This window comes from Arvicanthis niloticus, chromosome 12, assembly GCF_011762505.2.
Source record: "Arvicanthis niloticus isolate mArvNil1 chromosome 12, mArvNil1.pat.X, whole genome shotgun sequence".
Lineage (NCBI taxonomy): Eukaryota > Metazoa > Chordata > Mammalia > Rodentia > Muridae > Arvicanthis > Arvicanthis niloticus.
In genome coordinates this window covers 2,909,342-2,929,332 of record NC_047669.1, presented here as the reverse complement: position 1 = coordinate 2,929,332, position 19,991 = coordinate 2,909,342, and the positions used below count along the sequence as shown (strand labels likewise).

General features: G+C 44.8%; 1 protein-coding gene across 2 annotated transcripts in view; it reads left to right on the top strand.

Moving 5' to 3' along the window:
• Positions 1–19,991, top strand: part of Ube2l3 (ubiquitin conjugating enzyme E2 L3) — a 45,327-nt gene that overhangs the window by 13,718 nt on the left and 11,618 nt on the right. For both annotated transcript variants that reach the window (XM_034515059.2, XM_076942536.1), the window contains exon 2: positions 8,788–8,883. In XM_034515059.2, the coding sequence (XP_034370950.1) occupies positions 8,788–8,883 (96 nt within the window). The remainder of the gene's footprint in view (positions 1–8,787; positions 8,884–19,991) is intronic.

Here is a 19,991-nt window from a genome sequence, read left to right as displayed (position 1 = left end):
TTTTTTTTTTCTGTGACAGGGTTTCTCTGTGTGGCCCTGTCTGTCTTAGAAGTTTCATGTAAACCAGTCTGTCCTTGAACTCAGAGATCCACCTGCCTCTGCCTCCCTGGGTGCTGGGATTAAAGACATTTGCTATCACCCCTACCCCCATCCTGGCTGAAATCTTTAAAAATTAGTATTGGGCTGGAGAGATGCCCAGTGGGTCCTCTTTCAGAGGGCCTGACTTTTATTTCCAGCAACTGTACAAGGTGGCTTACAACTGCTTGTGTGAGTTCCAGCTCCAGGGGAGCACAACAGTGCCTTTGGCTTTCATGGCCACCTTGCTCACCTGCCACACACCCATTAAAAAATTAATATTTGGACTGAAGAGATGGCCAAGTGGTTAAGAGCACTGAAAGCTCTTCCAGAGGTTGGAGTTCAATTCCCAGCAACTACATGGTGGTTCACAACCATCTGTAATGGAATCCAACACCGTCTTCTGGTGTGTCTGAAGACAGCTACAGTGTACCCATATAAATAAAATAAATATATCTTTTAAAAAATTATACTTGCTGGGCAGTGGTGTCACACACCTTCAATTCCAGCATCTGGGAGGCAGAGGCAGGCAGGTATCTGTGAGTTCAAGGTCAGCCTGGCTGACAGAGCAAGTCTACACACGGGACATCAAAGGCTACACAGAGAAACCCTGTCTCAGAAAACCACTTTAGTGCTAAAGAACAGAGGTGGGGATTGGATATTCTCATTTTATTGCCTATGACAGTCTTTAGAATATGGGGACATGATGCTGCCACAGAATGAGCTGCCATGAAAATGTGTGTGCAGGGCTTGGGGAGAAGGCTCAGCAAGTGAGAGCACTGTGGCTGCTCCTGCAGGGAGCCTGGGTTAATTTCCAAGCACCCACGTGGTTCTCATACTTGTCTGTTAGCTTTAGACTGTTCCAGGGCACTCAGTGTCTTTTTTCTGGCCTTTTGGGGCATCAAACATGAACATGGCATACAAACCTAGATACAGGCAGAACACATGTAGAGTAAGGAAATCTTTTCAGCATATGGGCCAGTGTGGTGGCACAGTCAGTAGAAGTAGGTGCCTGACCTGAGTTTGACTCCCAAGAGAATGCATAGTAGAGAGAGAAAATCAACTTCCTAAAGCCATCTAGTCTTCACATATATGCATGCTCAGTAAGTGAATAAATGTATCTATTGATATACTTTAAAAAGTTTTTATTATAGGGCTTGGTTTGGAGTACTTTTCTAACATGCACATAACACTTGGTTTGATCTCAGTGACACATAAAACGGTGTGTGATAAACATCTATAGTCACAGGTCAGGAGGCAGGAGGATCAAAGTTCAAGGTCATCTTCAGGCCACATAGTAAAGTCAGTCAACCTGTGCTACATAAGATCCCCACCACCACCCTCTCCATGACAATCTTCAGAATAAATAACAGTGAATAAAGAAATGGAAGCCGTACTGTCCCCCTTCAACCTCCTCCCTCCAGGGTTTCTCTGTATCCCTGGCTGGCTGCCCTGGAATTCATTTTCAAGGCTGGCCTTGAACTCATAGGTCTGCTTGCCTCTGCCTCCCAAGTGCTGAGGCTAAAGGTGGACAACACCATGCATGGCACAATACTGAGTGTTTTTTAAGTTTTACATTTTTATTGCATTTGTGCATGATGTATCTGTTTGGTTGTGTGTGTCATGGCATGTTATGGAAGTCAGAGGACAACTTTGTAGAGTCACTCCTTTCCTCTTTACTTGGGTTCCAGAATTCAAACACAGGGTGCCAGAGGCTTGTAAAGCTTGCTGAACTGTCTTGCTGGTCTAGTATTTTGTTTTTTTGAGACAGGATTTGTAGTCCCCACTGAGCTGGAATTTACCATGTAAACCTCTGCTACTTGAGTCCTAGTAGTTTTTTTTTTTGTTTGTTTGTTTGTTTGTTTTGTTTTGTTTTGTTTTGTTTTGTTTTTTTGAGACAGGGTTTCTCTGTGTAGCTCTGGCTGTCCTGGAACTCTGTAGACCAGGCTGGTCTCGAACTCAGAAATCCACCTGCCTCTGCCTCCCAAGTGCTGAGATTAAAGGCGTGCACCACCACTGCCTGGCCTAGTAGTTTTTCTTAACATGTATTTCTTTAGTGTGTGTTTGTGCGCCTGTGTTGTGCAGGTGTGTGGAGGTCAGAGAACTCACAGTAGTTGCTTCTCTCCTTCCATTGTTTGCATCCTAGAGATGGAACTTAGGTTGTCAGGCTTGTGCAGAAAGTGCCTGGTTCCATCATTTAAAAATATATTAACGTATTATTTCTGTGTATATGTGAGGGAGTTTGAGGAGGCCAGTAAGGTCAGCTCCCCTGGAACTGGAGTTCATCATGAACTGCATGATGAGGGCGCTGGCCACCAAACCCAGTTCCTCTGGAGCAGCAAATGTTTTTGTTTTTTTCTTTTTAGTTCAGGGTTTTTCTGTGTAGCCCTGGCTGTCCTGGAACTTGCTTTGTAAGATCAGGCTGGCTTCTAGCCGGGCAGTGGTGGCGCACGCCTTTAGTTCCAGCACTTAGGAGGCAGAGGCAGGCAGATTTCTGAGTTTGAGGCCAGCCAGGGCTACACAGAGAAACCCTGTTTTGAAAAGATCAAGCTGGCCTCAGATTTAGAGATCCGTCCGTCTGCCTCTGCCTCTCGAATGCTGGGATGAAAGGCCTGCTCTGCCACTTCTGATACAGCAAATGTTCTTAACTGCTGAACCATCTTTCCAACCCCCCTTAAAAAAATACTATATTTATTACCATTGTGTGTGTGAAACAGGGAGATCGAGTGGCCAGGGCACAGTGGCTCCAGAGAGAAGGAAGTGTTGGTGTGGGACTCTGGGGCCCCAGCGTCTGTGTGGAGGCCAGAGGATGCCTTTCAGTGTTGGTTTTGTCCTTTGATCATGTAGGTTCCAGGGATTGGACTCAGGTCGTCGGGCCTGTGCAGCAAGTGCTCTCATCTGCTGTGTCACCCTGCTAGCCCTACACTTCTTTTTTCTTTTTCCTTTCTTCCTTTAAAAAAAAAAATTAGGCTAGGTAGACATGGTGTCACATGCCTTTAACCCCAGGCAGAGGCAGGCAGATCTCTGAGTTTGAGGCCAGCCTGATCTACAGAGTGAGTTCCAGGACAACCAGACCTACATGGAGAAATCCTGTCTTGAAACCCCGCCTCCCCCCTTTTTTTTTTTCAAGACAGTTTCACCATATAGCTTTAGCTGCCCTAGAACTCTGTAGACCAGACTAGTCTTGAACTCACAGAGATCCACTTGCCTCTGCCTACTGAGTGTTGGGACTAAAGATGTGCACCACCGGTGCCCCCCTCTCCCCCCTTTCAGAAAAATATCTCAGTTTTTCTGATCTCAGACTTGTAGTAGAAATGACCTTTTTGGTTGCTTCCTTGTCAAGCTCAGTAGCAATACATGTGTTATTCACAGTTCTCTAAGGAACAGGACTGACAGAATGATATAATATCTATATATTAGTAAAAGGTATACTAGAGCAGCTCACAAGCTGTGGTCTGTGTGGGCTGTCTTCTGAGGGAAAGGCTGAGATCCCTTAGTTGTTCAGTCCAAGAGGCTGAATGTCCAGGCAGCTCCAGTCTGGTGCTGATGTTTCAGGGAGGCCTAGAGAGCTGCCAGTTGGCAATCTGTGTTGAAATCCTGAGGAAGTAGGTTCAAACAGCAGCCAAGGACTGGGGCAGGACGGATGAACTTGCCAGGGAGAGTGAAAGCAGGTAGGCAGCAAAAGCTCACTTCCATGTCCTTTTGTGGGGGCTGCCACCCAGAGTTAAAGAGTGTGTTTTCTGACCTCAGGTGACCTGGTTTTAAGGTAGGTGTTCTACCTCAAATGATACAACCAAGAACAATCCCTCACAAGTGTGTCTGGTTGTTTGGAGTTTAGTAAGTTATAGATGTAGTCAAATTGACAGCCAAGATTAGCCATTGCAGAGAGTTTGCCCTTTACAGAGCACACTTCTAGCCAGCTGTGGTGATGGACACCTTTACACCTTTAGTCCCAACACTGGGGAGGCAGAGGTAGGTGATCTCTGTGAGTTTAGGGCTAACCTGGTCTACAGAGAGTGTTCCAGGATGGCCAGGGCCACACAGAGAAACTCTTGTCTGGAAAAACCAAGAGCCTGTCTCTAGCAGTAGGAGTGGCAGACTTCCTCAAATACTTGCTGATTGAAGATGTGGGTGGCGTGAGCACAGTGTCTGTGAACAGGAGTGCACACACAGTTGCCCTGAGAGCTGTTCACAGACACGGCCTCATCCTGGACACCAGCTAATTGGTACCCTTCTCTCCCCCCTTACCCTGTCTGCATGTAGACCAGTTCAGATGTAGATCAGATTCAGAGAAATAATGTCTGCCTCTGCTTCTCTCTTGCTAGAATAAGGCATGTACCACCATGCCTAGCTTAATCTTGGATGATTTAAAGAGGCTCTTGGTTACAAATTACTTTAAAATCTCAGGTTCTTTAGAGGCTCTTAGAACTACTCTAGCATGTGGATAATACTGGGGAGATTCAAATGATCATAGGCTATAATTTAGGGGTAGAGTACTTGCTTGCCTAGCCCATCTGAGGCCCTGGTGTGCATGTGTGCACACATGTGCGTAAGTAACTTGTTATGGTGTCTCAGGCTTGTGTTACAAGTGACCCTCTTGCTGCCTGGGACTTTTGCTAGTAACACAGAGCACACCAGTAGACCTGACGAGGCCCTGGGTTTATCTTTGACAAAAGTATAACAAAAAACCCAGAGAAACTGAAAAAAAAATGTGGGTTTTTTTTTTTTCCAGCTTTTTTCCAAAGCTGTGAGCAGCTGGAGTCAGAGGGACTTCATCTTCTCTTTCCCCTGTGTACTTCTTGCCTTCCAGCAGAAGGGATGAAGGGGTTGGCTGGTTCTGCTTTCTCTTGGCTCATCTCTTGCTTGTCAGCATTGCACCATCAGCTTTGAGCAGCTGACCCCAGGTTGCTTTTGGCATTGAGCAGAACTGAAATAAACCTTTTGGGGAAGTATGTTTTGTAAGTTCATGTTATTCTTGGTTAGGTCTTTCAGACTTTATTCTCAAAAAGCTGGGCTGCTGTTCTGTGTTTTCTTTTGTTTTTAAATTACACTTATTATAGTTTGTATGCCCGTGTATACATTTGTATGTGCTCTTGCCACTGTGGAAGTGGAGGTTAGAGGACAGTTAGGAAGTTCTTCTTTCTTTCCACCCTGTATATATATCATGGTTGCCTAATTTCAATGGCAAGCACCTTTAACTTCTGAACTGTCTGTCTCACCAGCTTTTCTAAGTTGACTTCTTTCCTTCATTGTTAGTAATAAAGCCTTTGGACTTTACCCTCTGCATTTACTTGGATTTCTTGAAATTCCTTCCCAGTTCATCATTATCAGGAGCAGTCTCTGTTGTAGGGGCACTGCCATCTCTCAGCTCTTTAGCTGGAACCTCTGAATGAGCACTGTGATCTTCAGTTCTTCAGTCCTTGCCCTCAGAGCCATCTTGGGCAATGCAGGAATTTTAGCATCCTGCTCATTCTAGTGCCAGTGGTTCCCAGCTAGGTCTACAGAGGATGTTAATTTTAGTAGGGTGTAGCCACAATGTCTGGCATCTCTTTTATGTGCAGGTCTCAGAATGCTGAGATACACGATCCTGTTCTGGATCCTGTTGATGCCCTACTGAGAAATGCTCTTCTGTTAGGGTACCCAGCCTTCCCTGAAGGTGACAGTTCTCTCACTTCATCTTGTTTTTGTTTTTGAGGCAGGGTTTCTCTTAGCCCTGACTGTCCTGGAGCTCACTCTTGTAGATCAAGCTGGCCTTCAACTCACAGAGATCTGCCTTCACTTCTGTCTTATAATCAGTTCTTTGTTGATTAAAATTGTACAAAAAGAAGTTGCCTCTTTTTCTTGGGGAACAAGACAACCTGACAGCAGAGATATTTGTCTGGTCATTCTACTTTGGACTTCCTGCCTGAGCCATCAGCTCAGCACTCACGGGTGACACCCTGCTGTGATAAGAAGGCTTGGGACTTTTATCTTTGTTCAGGTATCTACTTGATATCTTTGCACCAAGAAATACCCTCTCAGCACCTAGGCACATAGTTTCATAGATTTTTCTTTTTCCCGAGACAGAGTATCATGACTTTGAATTTACTTAAAAAGTAATTTTATATGTATGGGTATTTGATCTATGTGTATGTCTGTGTACCTAGAGGTCCAGGAGGTTTTGGTTGACCTATGGTTGTAGTTAGAGGTGGTTGTGATTTACCCTGTTGGTGCAGGAGTTGAACTCAGGGCTTTGTAGATGCTAGGCAAGCATTCTGTGAACTAAGCTAGTCTAGAAAACACCATCTGCTTTTTAATTACTTACTAGTTTGTAGTGCTGGAATTGAATGCTGTAGGGTCTTGTGCAGCCAGTCAGCCACTCGCCCTACTGCTAAGCTTCTACAACCCAGCCTGAAGTCCTTAAACTAGATTTTTTTTCCCCTGTTAAAACTAAGTCCAGCCTTCCCCATCTTTGTGATTCTCATGAAATTTGCCTATGTTTATACTGTTCATATTGTTAATATAGCACTCCAAAGCTACAAAATATGCTTTTGCACAGGCTATTTTAAATTTTCTTTTTCTTTTATAAACATTCAATTTTTTTTTTGTTGTTTCTTTCTTAGTTATCTTTTTGTTGTTGTTGTTGTTGTTGAGGTGGTTTCACTCTGTGTAGCTCTGGTTGTCCTGGAACTCACTCTGTACAGCAGGTTGTGATTAAACTCAGAGATCTGCCTGCTTCTGCCTCCACAGTGCTGGGACTAAAGGCATTCACCACCATACCTGGCTTTTTTGGTTGTCTTGATTTCAAAGTTCTATTTGGAAGTTTGTTTGTTTTTTTGTTTTTTGTTTTTTTTTTTTGTTTTTTTTTTTTGGAATAGTGGTTAACTCTTCCCCGTCTTGAGTGTGTCCATATTTCATAGTGCCCAGACAACTGATGAGTTCTGAATATCAGCTGGAAGACCAAGATGCCAGTTGGCAGGCTATTCACTCAGCTCGCCATGTAGAGCACACAGGCTACCACAGCTTCTTGTCCCCTGGTATAGATTGGGGCCTGTGGGACTTTAGCAACAAAAAGCTCTATCCACACTTGCTAGACTAGAATTTCCCAGAATTGGTCCAGGTTGCTTATGGTAGGCACCTGAGGTTGTTAAACAGACAGTACTCTGTGAGACGCCCATTCATACATTCCTTCAGTGTATCCTCCTCTGCAGTCCATTCCGAGTTAGGCCTCAGGAACATTACCCCTTCAGCTTTCCTTGCTCTACTGTGCCTCACAAACTGGTGTCCCATTGTGGGAATGTGTGGTTCAAAGCATCTTTTGGGTTGGGGTGACATAGGAGCCAGTATGATGGCATTTGCCATTGTGAACCATGGCTGCATAAGGAGAGGACTTTCCTGTATTAGAGTCATGTGAGCTGGGGACAGAGAAGACGTAGCCTTGTAGCTGAGACAGGGCTAATGTTTATATTGTAGGTGAGAAGGCATCTTGGGGTAGTGGTGGGGAGTGGTGGGCCAGGAACTTGGAGGATGTGACCAAGTATGTGTGGGCATGAGTCATGATACATTCTGGGTGGCTTGGGTTAAAATGCCTTCTGTATGTTCATTGGTGTTGGGGAAGTTGTGGTAAACATAGGGCTGATACACAGTGGACAACCAAGTGATAGACAATGTAAAGACATTTTACACCGGGTTCTGAAACAGTCCTAGTCATGGTGGTTCTTGTTTGTCAGAGAAGGGACATTTGCTACATTGTGTATAAGAACCCTCCTAGTCTCAGTTCTTGTTATCATGTAGTTCTAGCTCCTTGACTTCCCATGCTATTGATGGCTGAAGAAACTGAGGCTCAGTGCTGTACACTGGTTGGTTGTGCTCTTTGCCTGTGCCCATCCTGGGATGGAGTCCTGAAAGTTCAACTTAAAGTGTTAGGTAGGAGCCGGGTGGTGGTGGTGCACGCCTTTAATCCCAGCACTTGGGAGGCAGAGGCAGGCGGATTTCTGAGTTCGAAGCCAAGCCTGGTCTACAGAGTGAGTTCCAGGACAGCCAGGGCTACATAGAGAAACCCTGTCTCGAAAAACCAAAAAAAAAAAAAAGTGTTAGGTAGGAAAGGTTTGTGGGTATCCATTTGCCTTTCCTTGCCTTCTAGACCCAGGCTCATTCATTTTTATAACCTCAACTTCCGTACATAGCTAGTGCTGGAAATAGTTAGCTTTGTAGGTCCCTGTTGCATGTTTACCCCTGTGTGGTTGCTGGGGGATAGTTACTTTTTTGTTTATTTTCAGTTATTCTCCCCCCACCCCCACTCCCCAAAGTCTCACCGTGCGGCCCTCGCTGGCCTGAACCCATAGCAGTCCATCTGTGCTGTTCTCCCAAGTATTGGGATTCCAAGTGTGAGCTGCCATAGCTGCCTCTGCTGAGGCATATAAACAGGCAGTGCGACCAACCCAAAGAGGAAGGTATTATATCTGTAGATTCATGGTTTCCCTTGTTGTGTTAAGTGGGTTGTTTGAGACTGGGACTTGGCTTGGTCTGGGGCAAGGGTCTTAGAGGCAATGACACCGCAGATGGGACTACTCTGGCTGCATGTTTCTTAACCTGATGCAGTGTATTCTGGTCCTCATGCAAATGTTGTCATTGGTGATGTTGTCACCTGGTTCAATTTGAGGGAGTCAGGAGGGATCTGAATATGTGGTGCTTTCCCTGACTTGACACCCTTTATGCTTTGTTAATCAACAGGAACTTGAAGAGATCCGCAAATGTGGAATGAAAAACTTCCGTAACATCCAGGTTGATGAAGCTAATTTATTGACTTGGCAAGGGCTTATTGTTCCTGTGAGTATTGAACTTCCACTTCTTACTAGATTATTCTTGCAGGTGGTGTGCTGTTACTGCTGGCCATATCTCTGTGTTCCTCAGTAAGTTTCTAGTCTGAGCAGACCATAGAGGGGCAGAAGTGGGCAGTGGCTACAGGGTGACAAGCAGGACAGAGTATGGCCTTGTACTCTTGAGTAAAAATCCTGGCTTTACAATGGTGTTTCAAAATGTAGATGCCCCAAACCTTCCAGATCTGTGGTTATTTACAAAGGAAAAGGAGTATACATCTGCTTCTCTTGTTGCCCATTCCCCTGGCTTTTGAATAACTTGCCCTGTTTATAAGGTTGAGACTCCTGTCTGTCTGTTTTGGTAGAGAGCTGGTTTCCCTTATAGACCTTGGTTGGCTTTCTCCATGGATTTCCATCTGTGACTAACCTTGCAGACACCTGTGCTTTATTCATGCCACACTCCAGTATGTCCCTTGGCTTGTCTCCAATCACTAGTCCTAAATGCCTCTGTTCTTCCCTCTACTGGGCTTTCCAGAAGCTTCTGTCCAGTGCCTGCCCCCAGTAGCCCTACATCCTTCAAGGATACCTTCCAACAGGCTCAGCTTCTTCCTAAGAAGACTTTGCTTAGTTCTGTCACTCTTGATTTTGTGTCTCTCCCTCCATATTCTCTGACCCCCTTCTCCTTCTGGAGACTTGAGCTGCACTTGACTTCAGCATGTATTTCCTGTTTGTCCCACTCTCTTGAATTGCTTCACACCAAACACACAGTCCCTCTCAGTGGTCACATATCTGACGCTGGCTTGCCTCTGGAAGCTTTCATCCTTTGCCAGGGTCCCAGTCCTTAAGCTTGTAATCATTTTGGTACTTGATGGCTTGCTACTAATTTCTCCTCACTCTTTTTCTCCTGTTTTATCTCTGGAGACCTTTCTAACATCGGGTTGCTTGCTATATGTGAAAGATTTCTACCCATCTCCCTCCCCTGCCTTCTTTCTAGAGGTGGGCTATTTGCCTCACTTGGACATTGGAGACTTGCAGTCACCTTAGCCTACAACGTTGACCTACATCCATAAGCTTTCCAACTTTCTTTCTTCCACACTCATTATCTTTCTTTTCTCCTTTGTCCATTTTCCCCTGTATCAGACATACCTTTCACTGGTACTTACAATTGTTTTCTCATTGAGAGATTACAACCTTTATTAAGGAAGATTACAGAGTATACTTACTACAGATGCTTTATTCTTGATTCTGGTTATAACATTAGACAGCAAATACTGGCATGGATTATTTTAAATCTGGGAGCTTCTAGTGTAGATGTAGAAATAAATCTTCTGAGGTGTTTTTTGTTTTTTTTGGGTTTTTTGTTTGTTTTGTTTGTTTTTGCTTGAAGGTGGTGTGGTTGGGCTCAGCACACAGGGAGGGTCGCTGGGAAGCCCTTAGTTACTAGGGGCTGCCCTGTGTCTATAGCTCTAGCCTGTATGACCTGTCAGAGTTAAGTAGGACAGCCAGAGTCATCTGATCCATCTCTCTGTCCCTTTTCTAATTGAGATTGTATTATTACTAAAATGTCAATGGCTGATCCATGGTTCTTTGGAAAAAGAGAGGAATGAATGAACTGGTTTTAAGTGGTAAGGCCTTATTGTGTCAGGTCACTGTCAACAAACTGCCAACAGCTCACACCAAGGTCTCTGGGTTCATCCTGGCTGAACCTATGACATAGTGGTCAGAGGGCTCATTATGGTACAGATTGGTTAGTAAATCCCAGTGTGCTTTGAGGATATGGAAGTATCTAGGTGCCAAAGATTTGCCTTCATTCCTGTGCCAACTGTGGCAGGGGCTGCTCAGATCTTTTCATTGCCCTGTTTCCCTGCTATGATCATTGTCCAGGGTATTTCTTCTTTCCTCAGGATAGTTACTGTATGTGATTCCTCCCCTGGGCTTAGTTCTTTTGCATCACAGGAAATAGGCCCCCACAGGAATCTTCTATTTAAGTTCACCTGAAGTCTACTCACTTAAAGTGAAAGTAGACTTAGCCAATAAAATCATGGTACTTCAATCTGTATTCTATCCTACCCTTCCATTTTATAGGAAGATACTGATCCTTAGTCCTTAAGCCTGGCTGAAGCACTCAAGGGGTGAGGTGGCCGAGTGACACTTTTATAGACGGTGCATCAGTACCGTGCAGCTCTGGTTCACTTATCTGTCTTTTGTGGCACTGGGGACTTAACCTAGAACTTTGTGGATTTAAAAGCTAAGTTCATTGCCTTGTCCCTTTAATATTTTTGTTATATATGAGTGTTTTGCGTACATGTATGTCTGTGCACAGTGTTCGTGCCTATTGTCCTCAGAGGCCAGAAGAGGGCATTGGAGTCCCTCAGAATTTAGTTAGCTGCCCCATGGGAGCAGCTGAGAACCAAACCTAGATCTTCTGTAAGAATAATAAGTCCTGCTGGGCGGTGGTGGCGCACGCCTTTAATCCCAGCACTTGGGGAGGCAGAGGCAGGCGGATTTCTGAGTTCAAGGCCAGCCTGGTCTACAGAGTGAGTTCCAGGACAGCCAGAGCTACACAGAGAAACCCTGTCTCGAAGGGGGGGAAAAAAAAAGAATAATAAGTCCTCTTTTGAGCCATTTCTCCAGCCCCACCATTCAATTAATTTTAATTAATCAATTAACCAATTAATTAATTAATTAATTTTGAGTCTCTACATAGTCCTGGCTGCCCTGAAATTATATAGCCCATTTGACCTCCTATCTCAGCCCCCTGAGTGTTAGGACCATAAAAAACGTCATCTTTTCTAGTGTTTTTAGAAGTAGGCTCCAACACATTAGATCTTTTTGGTTTTGCAGGGCAGGGTTTCTCTGTGTAGTCCTGGCTGTCTGGAACACTCTCTGTAGACCAGATTGGCCTCTAACTCAGCTTCCCAAGTACCAGGATTAAAGGCATTCACCACCATTGCCCAGCTCATTTTAGAACTATTTTTTGAGCATATATTTCTTTTTTAATTTTGCCAATTTTTATTGACAAATTTTGTGTTTTGAGGTGTCATTTTTATTGTTTTGTTTTGTCTTTATGTATATGTTTATGTGAAATATGTTTTTATTACATTTTATTTATTCTGTGGGTCATGTGTACATGCCATTTTGTACTTATTAGAGGTTAGGGGAGTTGGATCTCTCCTTTTGTGTTTTCTTTCTCTATGTCTCTATCTCATGTCTTAAATGAGAATATAGGTTTTTCTGGTAATAAAGAGTGTTATTTGGTAAATATGGAGGTTGAATCTTGAGCAATAGAAGGAATGTGTGCCCTTTCAGCTTCTCTGGGCAGTGTCTTGTCTTGTCCTGTGTATCTTGGGAAGAGTGAGTGCTACCTCAGGCCAAATGCCCTAGGCTTGACGTTTAATTTAATTAGTAACATATATGGTCTCAGTCTGCCCTTTGTGCTTTTGTTAGATCATGGAGAAAGTCTTCAGACTAAGAAAGTATGTTCTGTTAAGAAAGTATGAACGTACTGAAGGTCAATGGTTTGTATGAGCATTGTCCCATTTAAAAGCCCTTTTCCATTGGTAACAAAATGTAAAACTTGCTGCTGTTATTAGGACATTTGGACATCCAGGACAGATGCTCCTTTTGTTTATGACAGGGTCTTACTCTTACCTAGCTGAGATACAAGGTGTTAGAGCATTCTATTCTATGTCAGGGAGCTAGAGACTTGTCCTGACTTCATTTCTAGGGTCAGTAATAGATTCAGAGGAGGAAGACCAGAGGTAGGATGGAGTCTGGGGATTCTTGAAGGGGAGCCATGTAGAAAGAATAGGAGCTGGGTGTGGTGGTGCACAGTTTTAATCTCAGCCAGAGGGAGACAGCTCTGATTTAGAAGCCAGATGGCTATAGCGAGACCCATCCCCATCCCCCCAAAAGGGTAAGGCCATAGATAATTTGGTGCCGGGTGACAAAAAGCTTCCTCTTGGATTTAACTGCAATAAAATGGCTTGGTGTCTTGGAGATTGGTGGTGAGAAATGAAGACTCTAAAATGTTTTACCCTTTTCCAAACTTAGGGTAGCCTGCCATTTTATTTGGACGCTCATCCCACATGAGACCTCAGACAAATACAGGTTATAGCAGGCATTTGAAACACTGGTGTGTTTGCTTGATTGCCTTTGATTCAAGGTTCCACAGAAGACACAAATCTGGATACTTGAAAGTACTATAGGTTACATTAAAGGAGAGATAACCTGAGTAGTTTAGGGATTTTAGGCTGGTTGTTCAGCTACCATCTTGCTTGTCAGACTTGCAGATGTGAATAATGACAGCATTTGCCTGTGAGACTTGTTCTAGAACAGATATATTAAGATAGGACAGAAAATCATCAGAATTTTAGTGAAGCTATATAGAAATGTTGTTGGTTTGTTTTCGGGGGTGGGGCGGGCAGTGATATGTTGGTGTTTTGCTTGCCTGGATGTCTGTGTGAGGGTGTTGGGTCCCCTAGAACTAGAGTTACAAATTGTGAGCTGTTGTGTGGATGCTGGGAATCTAACCCAGGTCTTCTGGAAGAACAACCAGTATTCTTAACCATCTCTCCAGCCTAAAATGTTTTTATTATTGCTATGCTATTTATAAGTAAATATTTATAAAATAAGGGTTTGTGTGTGTGTTTTGTGTGTGTGTGTGTGTGTTGTGTGTATTTGTGTTTCTGTTGTTAAAAGGTTTTATATGTTTTGTGTTGTGGGTAGTGTTGTGATGCAGTTTGTATTCTGATGTTAATTCTGTTTCCTCAAAAGAAGTCAGGTGGGCTGGAGAGACGGCTCAGTGGTTAAGAGCACTGACTGCTCTTCCAGAGGTCCTGAGTTCAATTCCTAGCAACCACATGGTGCCTCATAACCATCTGTAATGGGATCTGATGCCTTCTTCTGGTGTGTCTGGAAACAGCTACAGTGTACTCATATACATAAAATAATCCTAAAAAAAAAAAAAGAAGAAGTCAGGTGATCTCATGTAAACCTTCTACCTATTTGACTTGGTCAGTAAAGGCTAGAACCTGTGACTGGGCAGTGGAGGGGAAAGGTAGGACTGGAGGTTTGAGAGTAGGGCAGGTAGAAGGGAAAAGGACAAGAGGGGAGGGAGAGAGGGTTCAAGAAGAGGAGGAGGAAGCCATGATGGACCAGAACCATGTGGCCAGGAGAAACCACAAGTTAACAAGGAGTCTTATAGCTGGGAAATAAGTTAGTATAGTGTTAGATCTAGTCTTATAGCTTATACTTATAATAACTAGATTGTATGTTTTTTATATGGGCTTATTGGGGTTGGAAGTTCCAACAACAAATTGGTGCCTGACATGGGGCGCCATCTGTTAAATATTTAATAAATTCCAGTAGTGTTGGACCCTGGTCCTGGAGGGTGTCCCGTGGCGGTCTCCTGGCTGGTGGCAGGGCATGAGTGGGGAAGGGAGATTGCCTGCCCCTGCCGCTGCTTCTGGCGTCCGTCGTTGCTGGCCAATCTTCTCCAGGTGTTGCCCCCGCTTCTCCAAGCTGAACTGGTCCTGGCTCGGGCCGGGCCGATGAGCCGACTAGCTGACAGAAAGGCAGCCGGGCGTTCCAGGCAGGCTCCAGGGAGAGCCAGCAGGTTGCCAAGCGGTACAGCTCTCTGTTTAGCCGAGGAATGCCTGCTAGGTAGTGGAAGAGCCCAGCGGGCTCTGAAGCGTTACAGCTCTTAAGCCAGGAAGTGCTGGCTAGGTAGCAGCGTGGGTCAATGACGGAAGGAAGTTCTCAGATACCTGGATGGTTCTAGTGTGCGTTTTACTTCTCAATTAAGCTCAATATATACATTTTGGGGTGGGTGAAGGTTTTAGCAGCAGGTAACCTCATTGGCTTAGTCTGAGGTTTTGGGGCTGCCTCATATGCATGTGAGGAGAGCCTGGGGCACCATTCCTACTCGTTCAACCAGACACCTGGTTGTCTCTCAGCTCAGTGCCCTACACAGTAGTACTTAGGGTGGCCTTGAATTCTCTGTCCTTCCTCAGCTTCCTGAAATCACTGCGTATTAGAATTATGAGCATGTATACTGTCTGGTAGTTTAAATGTAATCGGCCCCCATATTCCCATAGGGAGTAGCACTATTAGGAGGTGTGGACTTGTTGAAATAGCTGTGACATTGTTGGAGGAAGTGTGTCATTGTGAGGTGTGCTTTTAGGTCTCATGTATGCTTAAGCCATGTCAGTTGGGGGGGGGGGCAGTCTCCTTCTGCTGTCTTCAGATCAAGATGTAGAGCTTCAGCTCCTCCTCCAGCACCGTGTCTGCCTGTAGTCTGCCATGTTTCCTACTCTTTTTTCTTTTTCTATTTTTTTTTTTCTTCAGACAGGGAATCACTATGTAGCCCTGGCAGTCCTGGAATTTACTATGTAGACCAGGCCGTCCTTAAACTCAGAATCTGCTTATCCCTGCCTTCCAAATTCTGTGATTAAAGACATGCCACCACTATGCCTGGCTGACCATTGGCAGCTCTTATAAAGGAAAGCATTTAATTGAGATTCGCTTACAGTTTCAGAGGTTTAGTCCATTGTGGTCGAGGCAGGAAGCACGGCAGTATGCAGGCAGACATTATGGTGCTAGAGAAATAGAGAGTCTGGATCCACAGGCAGCAAAAAGAGAGCTAGACACTGGACTAGGCCTGACTTGGACAGTTCACAGCCAGTACGGAGCTCAGGGAGTCTTGACACCTCCTTCTAGCCTCAATGGGTGCTCATACACATCTGTTATACAAACACACAGACACATACACTTAAAGTTGAAAAAAGTTAACAAATGTGTGTGCGTATGCATGTGAAATATCCGAGGAGTAAATTCCTAAAAATTGGTAAAAGACTGTTTTCTCCTTAATGTCCCAGTGTTTTAGCTTCCTTCTTATTGGACAAGTTTAGCTCTAGAATTTCAAATTTTTACTTTTGCCTTTTAAGCCTGTGATAGTTAATCTTCATTGTGAACTTGACTGGATTTTGAATCACCTGAGGGTGTGTGTGTGTGTGTGTGTGTGTGTGTGTGTGTGTGTGTGTGAGAGAGAGAGAGAGAGAGAGAGAGAGAGAGAGAGAGAGAGAGAGAGAGAGAGAAAGGGGGGAGAGGGCATATGAATATGCACATTTCCAGTGAGGACTAAGCTGCATGGCCAAGGCTGAGTTGGCTCATGGCCTCGTGAGCTGGATGCAGAAGGACAGGAAAGCTGAGGGCAGTATTCTCCCCACACCTGCTTCCTCTCTGCTGTCATGAGAGTTGTTCTGCTGTTTCTATCCTGCTATGATAGACTGATCTCCCTGCCACTCACAGCCAAAGGAAATCATCCCCCAAGTTGTCTTATTTTGTTTCAGGGATGAGAATTGTAACTACTCCAGCAACTTTACCCAACAGACAGACAGTTTTAATTTTATGCACTTTCACAAAAAAATAACTTGGTCAAGCTGGACATGGTTGCAATTCCTTTGATCTTGATACTAGGGCAATGTAGGCTGCACTTTCTGTCCCCCTAGTCTGTAATTTACACATACCAGAGCCATGTCTTTGCCTACATAAGTGTCTTAGTTAGGATTTTATTACTGTGAAAAGACACCCAACAACTTTTATAACGGACATTTAATTAGGGCTGGGCTTACAGTTTTAGAGGTTCGGTTCTTTATCATCATGGTGGCAAGCATGCCAGCACACAGGCAGACATGGTGTAGAGAAGGAGCTAAGAGTTCTACATCTGGATCAGCAGTTAGCAGAAAGAGAGAGGGGTGGGGAGAGAGAAGAGGAGAGAGGGAGGGAAACTGGGCCTGGCTTGAGTGTTTGAAATTCCTCTCCCTCCCTTCCCCCCCCCCCCATGCCCTTCTTCCACATAGGTCACATCTATTCCATATGGCTACACTTCCTAGTAGTGCCACTCTCTGGTGATCAAACATTCAAATCTCCGAGCATATGGGATAATTTCTACTCAAACCACCACAGCAAGGAAAGAAGCTCATAGTAGTTATTTGAGCTTGCCTATGAGCACTTGGTAAGGATAACCTTTACTCTTGTAGCAAAAAGAGTCTCTTTTCCCTTGTGTCTGGCACAGGGAACTTCACAAGTTTAGTTTCTCATTGTCGTGACCTTTGCTAACAGGAACATGTCGCCCCTCTCAACCTCCCAGCTTCTTGTACAGAGCATAAGAAGCATGAAACGGAAGTTTGATCAGTCCTGGATGCGGAGGGAAGACATTTAGCAGCTTTTACGAGCCAGCAGTCTATAGGAGCTAGCTGTTTGCACGTGGCTAAGGCAACATAAATAGCTGGTTTTGGTCAGCTGTCTCCTCACTTTGTCTCTTTCATTCTCTCCTAAAAACCAAACACGGTGTGACAAAAAGTTAGCTGTCCTCGGTGGAGCAGTAGAGTGCAGACAAGACAAGCCTTTTCGTTGGTCTAGAAAACTATGTGTTCCTTAAAGAAGGAATTGAAGGATTGGTAAGATGTGGCTTAGCAGATAAAAGTTCCTGGAACCAAGCCTACACTGTGATGGAAGGAGAAAACGCTTTCCTGACCTCCACATGCACAGTCACACAGATGAGAAGCAGGCAAACAAGCATAATTTATGATTGTTTTTAAGCGTTGGAATTGAGAAGGTTTGCTGGGATGAATTTTGAATGAGTGAGAGAGAGACAGACAGACTGACTGACTGACTCAGAGAGAGAGAGAGAGAGAGAGAGAGAGAGAGAGAGAGAGAGAGAGAGAGAGAGAGAGACCGAGAGAGAGAGAGAGACCTGCTATTTCTAGCAATGCAGGGCTGCCTTCTTTACACAGGCATACTTGACTTTCCTGTGAGTATCCCGCTCTGGCTAGTCAGTATTTCTCCATATTCCCAACCAGCCTGCCTGGCAGTGTCTCTATGTGTATTCAGCACCTTGATTTAGGGTACAACTTAAAGTCTTAGCAACTTCTTAGCCAGCTGCCTGTTTACATCCTCCCAGCAAGTCCTGTGCTATTCTCTTCAACCTGACACCCTAGTCAGGTTTAGCCCTCTATCTACTAGAAGGCTTTTCCCTTCTTTTGCTCAGCCTACTCCTATCTTCCTGAGGACATCAATCAGTGCCTCCTGTCCTTGGTTGGAGTTAGAGTATAGGAATCTGGAGACTGGATGCATATCAGTCTCAACTGCCAGTGGGTACATCTGTTTGCTACAGGGTTTCTATTTAGGTCCAGGGTATATGGAGGTAGGATGAAGTATGGGGCCTGCTACGGACCTCCGGGGCATCTTAAAAGCCAGGAATCCCATATATAAGAAGAACAGTACAGTGTTGGGGGCTCTTCAGTTCTGGAGATGGGTAGGATGGAAGTCCCAAAGAGTTCATTTTTGGAGACCCTGGGGTATGGTACTTGCTCATGTCAACCAACTAATGACCAACCCATCTCCTTTAGGTTCCACCATTGTCTTAGGGTTTACTGCTGTGAACAGACACTATGACCAAGGCAACTCTTACAAAGGATATTTAATTGGGCTGGCTTACAGGTTAAGAGGTTCTGTCACTTACCATTAACGTAGGAGTATGGTGGCGTCTAGGCAGGCATGGTGTAGGCAGAGCTGAGAGTTCTGCACCTTCATCTGAAGGCTGCTAGTGGAATACTGACTTCCAGGCAGCTAAGGTGAGGGTCTTTTAGCCCACACTACAGGGCCACACTTTCTAATAGTGCCACTCACTAGGCTGGGCATATATAAACCACCACATTCCACTCCCTGGCCCCTATAGGCTTGTTCAACACATGGGCCTATGGGGACCATATCTATCTGTAGCATAATAAAAAATACATTTAGTCCAACTTCTGAAGTCCCCATAGTCTATAGCAGTCTCAAGAATGTTAAAAGTCCAGAGTCTCTTCTGAGATTCATGCAATCACTTAACTGTAATTCTCAAATCAGAACAGGAAATCAGCTGGTCTAACTCCAAACTCTGCATCTCCATGTCTGATGTCAAAGCGGTCTTCAGGTCTCCAACTGTTTTCATCTGTGTTGACTGCAACAGACTACTTTTTCCTGGGCTGCTTCACTCCCTGTTAGCAGCTTTCCTCAGCAGATAGCCTGCGGCTCTGGCATCTCTAACATCTTGGGGTCTCTGAGGCAACTTCAGTGTTATAGCTTCTCTCTCTCTCTCTCTCTCTCTCTCTCTCTCTCTCTCTCTCTCTCTCTTATTTATTATGTTTACAGAATTTTGCCTGCATATATCCTGCAGGGCAGAGAGGGCAACAGATCCCATTACAGATGGTTGTGAGCTACCATGTGATTGCTGTGAATTGAACTCAGGACCTCTGGAAGAACAGACAGTGCTCTTAACCACTGAGTCATCTCTCTAACAAAAACACCTCTCTATCCCCAACCCCCATTTCTTGTTTCTATGTCTGGGATCCACACATGATCTTCTGGGGTCCTCCAAAGGGGCTGGCGTCACTTCTCCAGCTCTGCCCTCTGTAGCACCCTAAGCTCAGGTTGATCCACTCCACTGCTGCTGCTGTTCTTGGTGATCATCCATGGTACTGGCATCTCCAATACACTGGGGTCTTCCAATGCATCTAGGCTTCACCGGCAGCCTCTCCTAGGCTACCTTCATGGTGCCAAGCCTCAACTCCTTTGCATGATCCCTTTAGTCCTGGGCCATCAACTACAACTGAGGCTGCACCTTTTCCAATAGCCTTCCATGGCCTCTCACTGCCAAGGCTCAGCTGCTCTCCATGGCCCCTTCATGCCACCTGGGTGACTCTTACACATTACCAAGTACAGGGCAGCATGAGGTACAACCTTGACTATCTCTGGAACACGGCTTCTTTGTGCTCTCAGAAAACACTTCCCAAAAGATTTCACCTCAGTGATGCTGGTCTCCTAATCACAGCTAACTTCTTAGTTCCAGCTAACCAGCATCAGTTGTCCCAGTAGTCCCTTCTATTTTTCACTCTAAAGCTAGAGCCACATGGCTGAAGCTACCCTGTTCTGCTTCTTTCTGGGGCTGGAACATGATCCCCTGTTACTCTATTACTAGCTTTCTGTTTTCTGACTCCCTACTCTGTAGATTGACCTTGAACTGAGAGATCTGCATGGTTCTTGTCTCCTAGGATTAAAGGTGTGTACCACCAT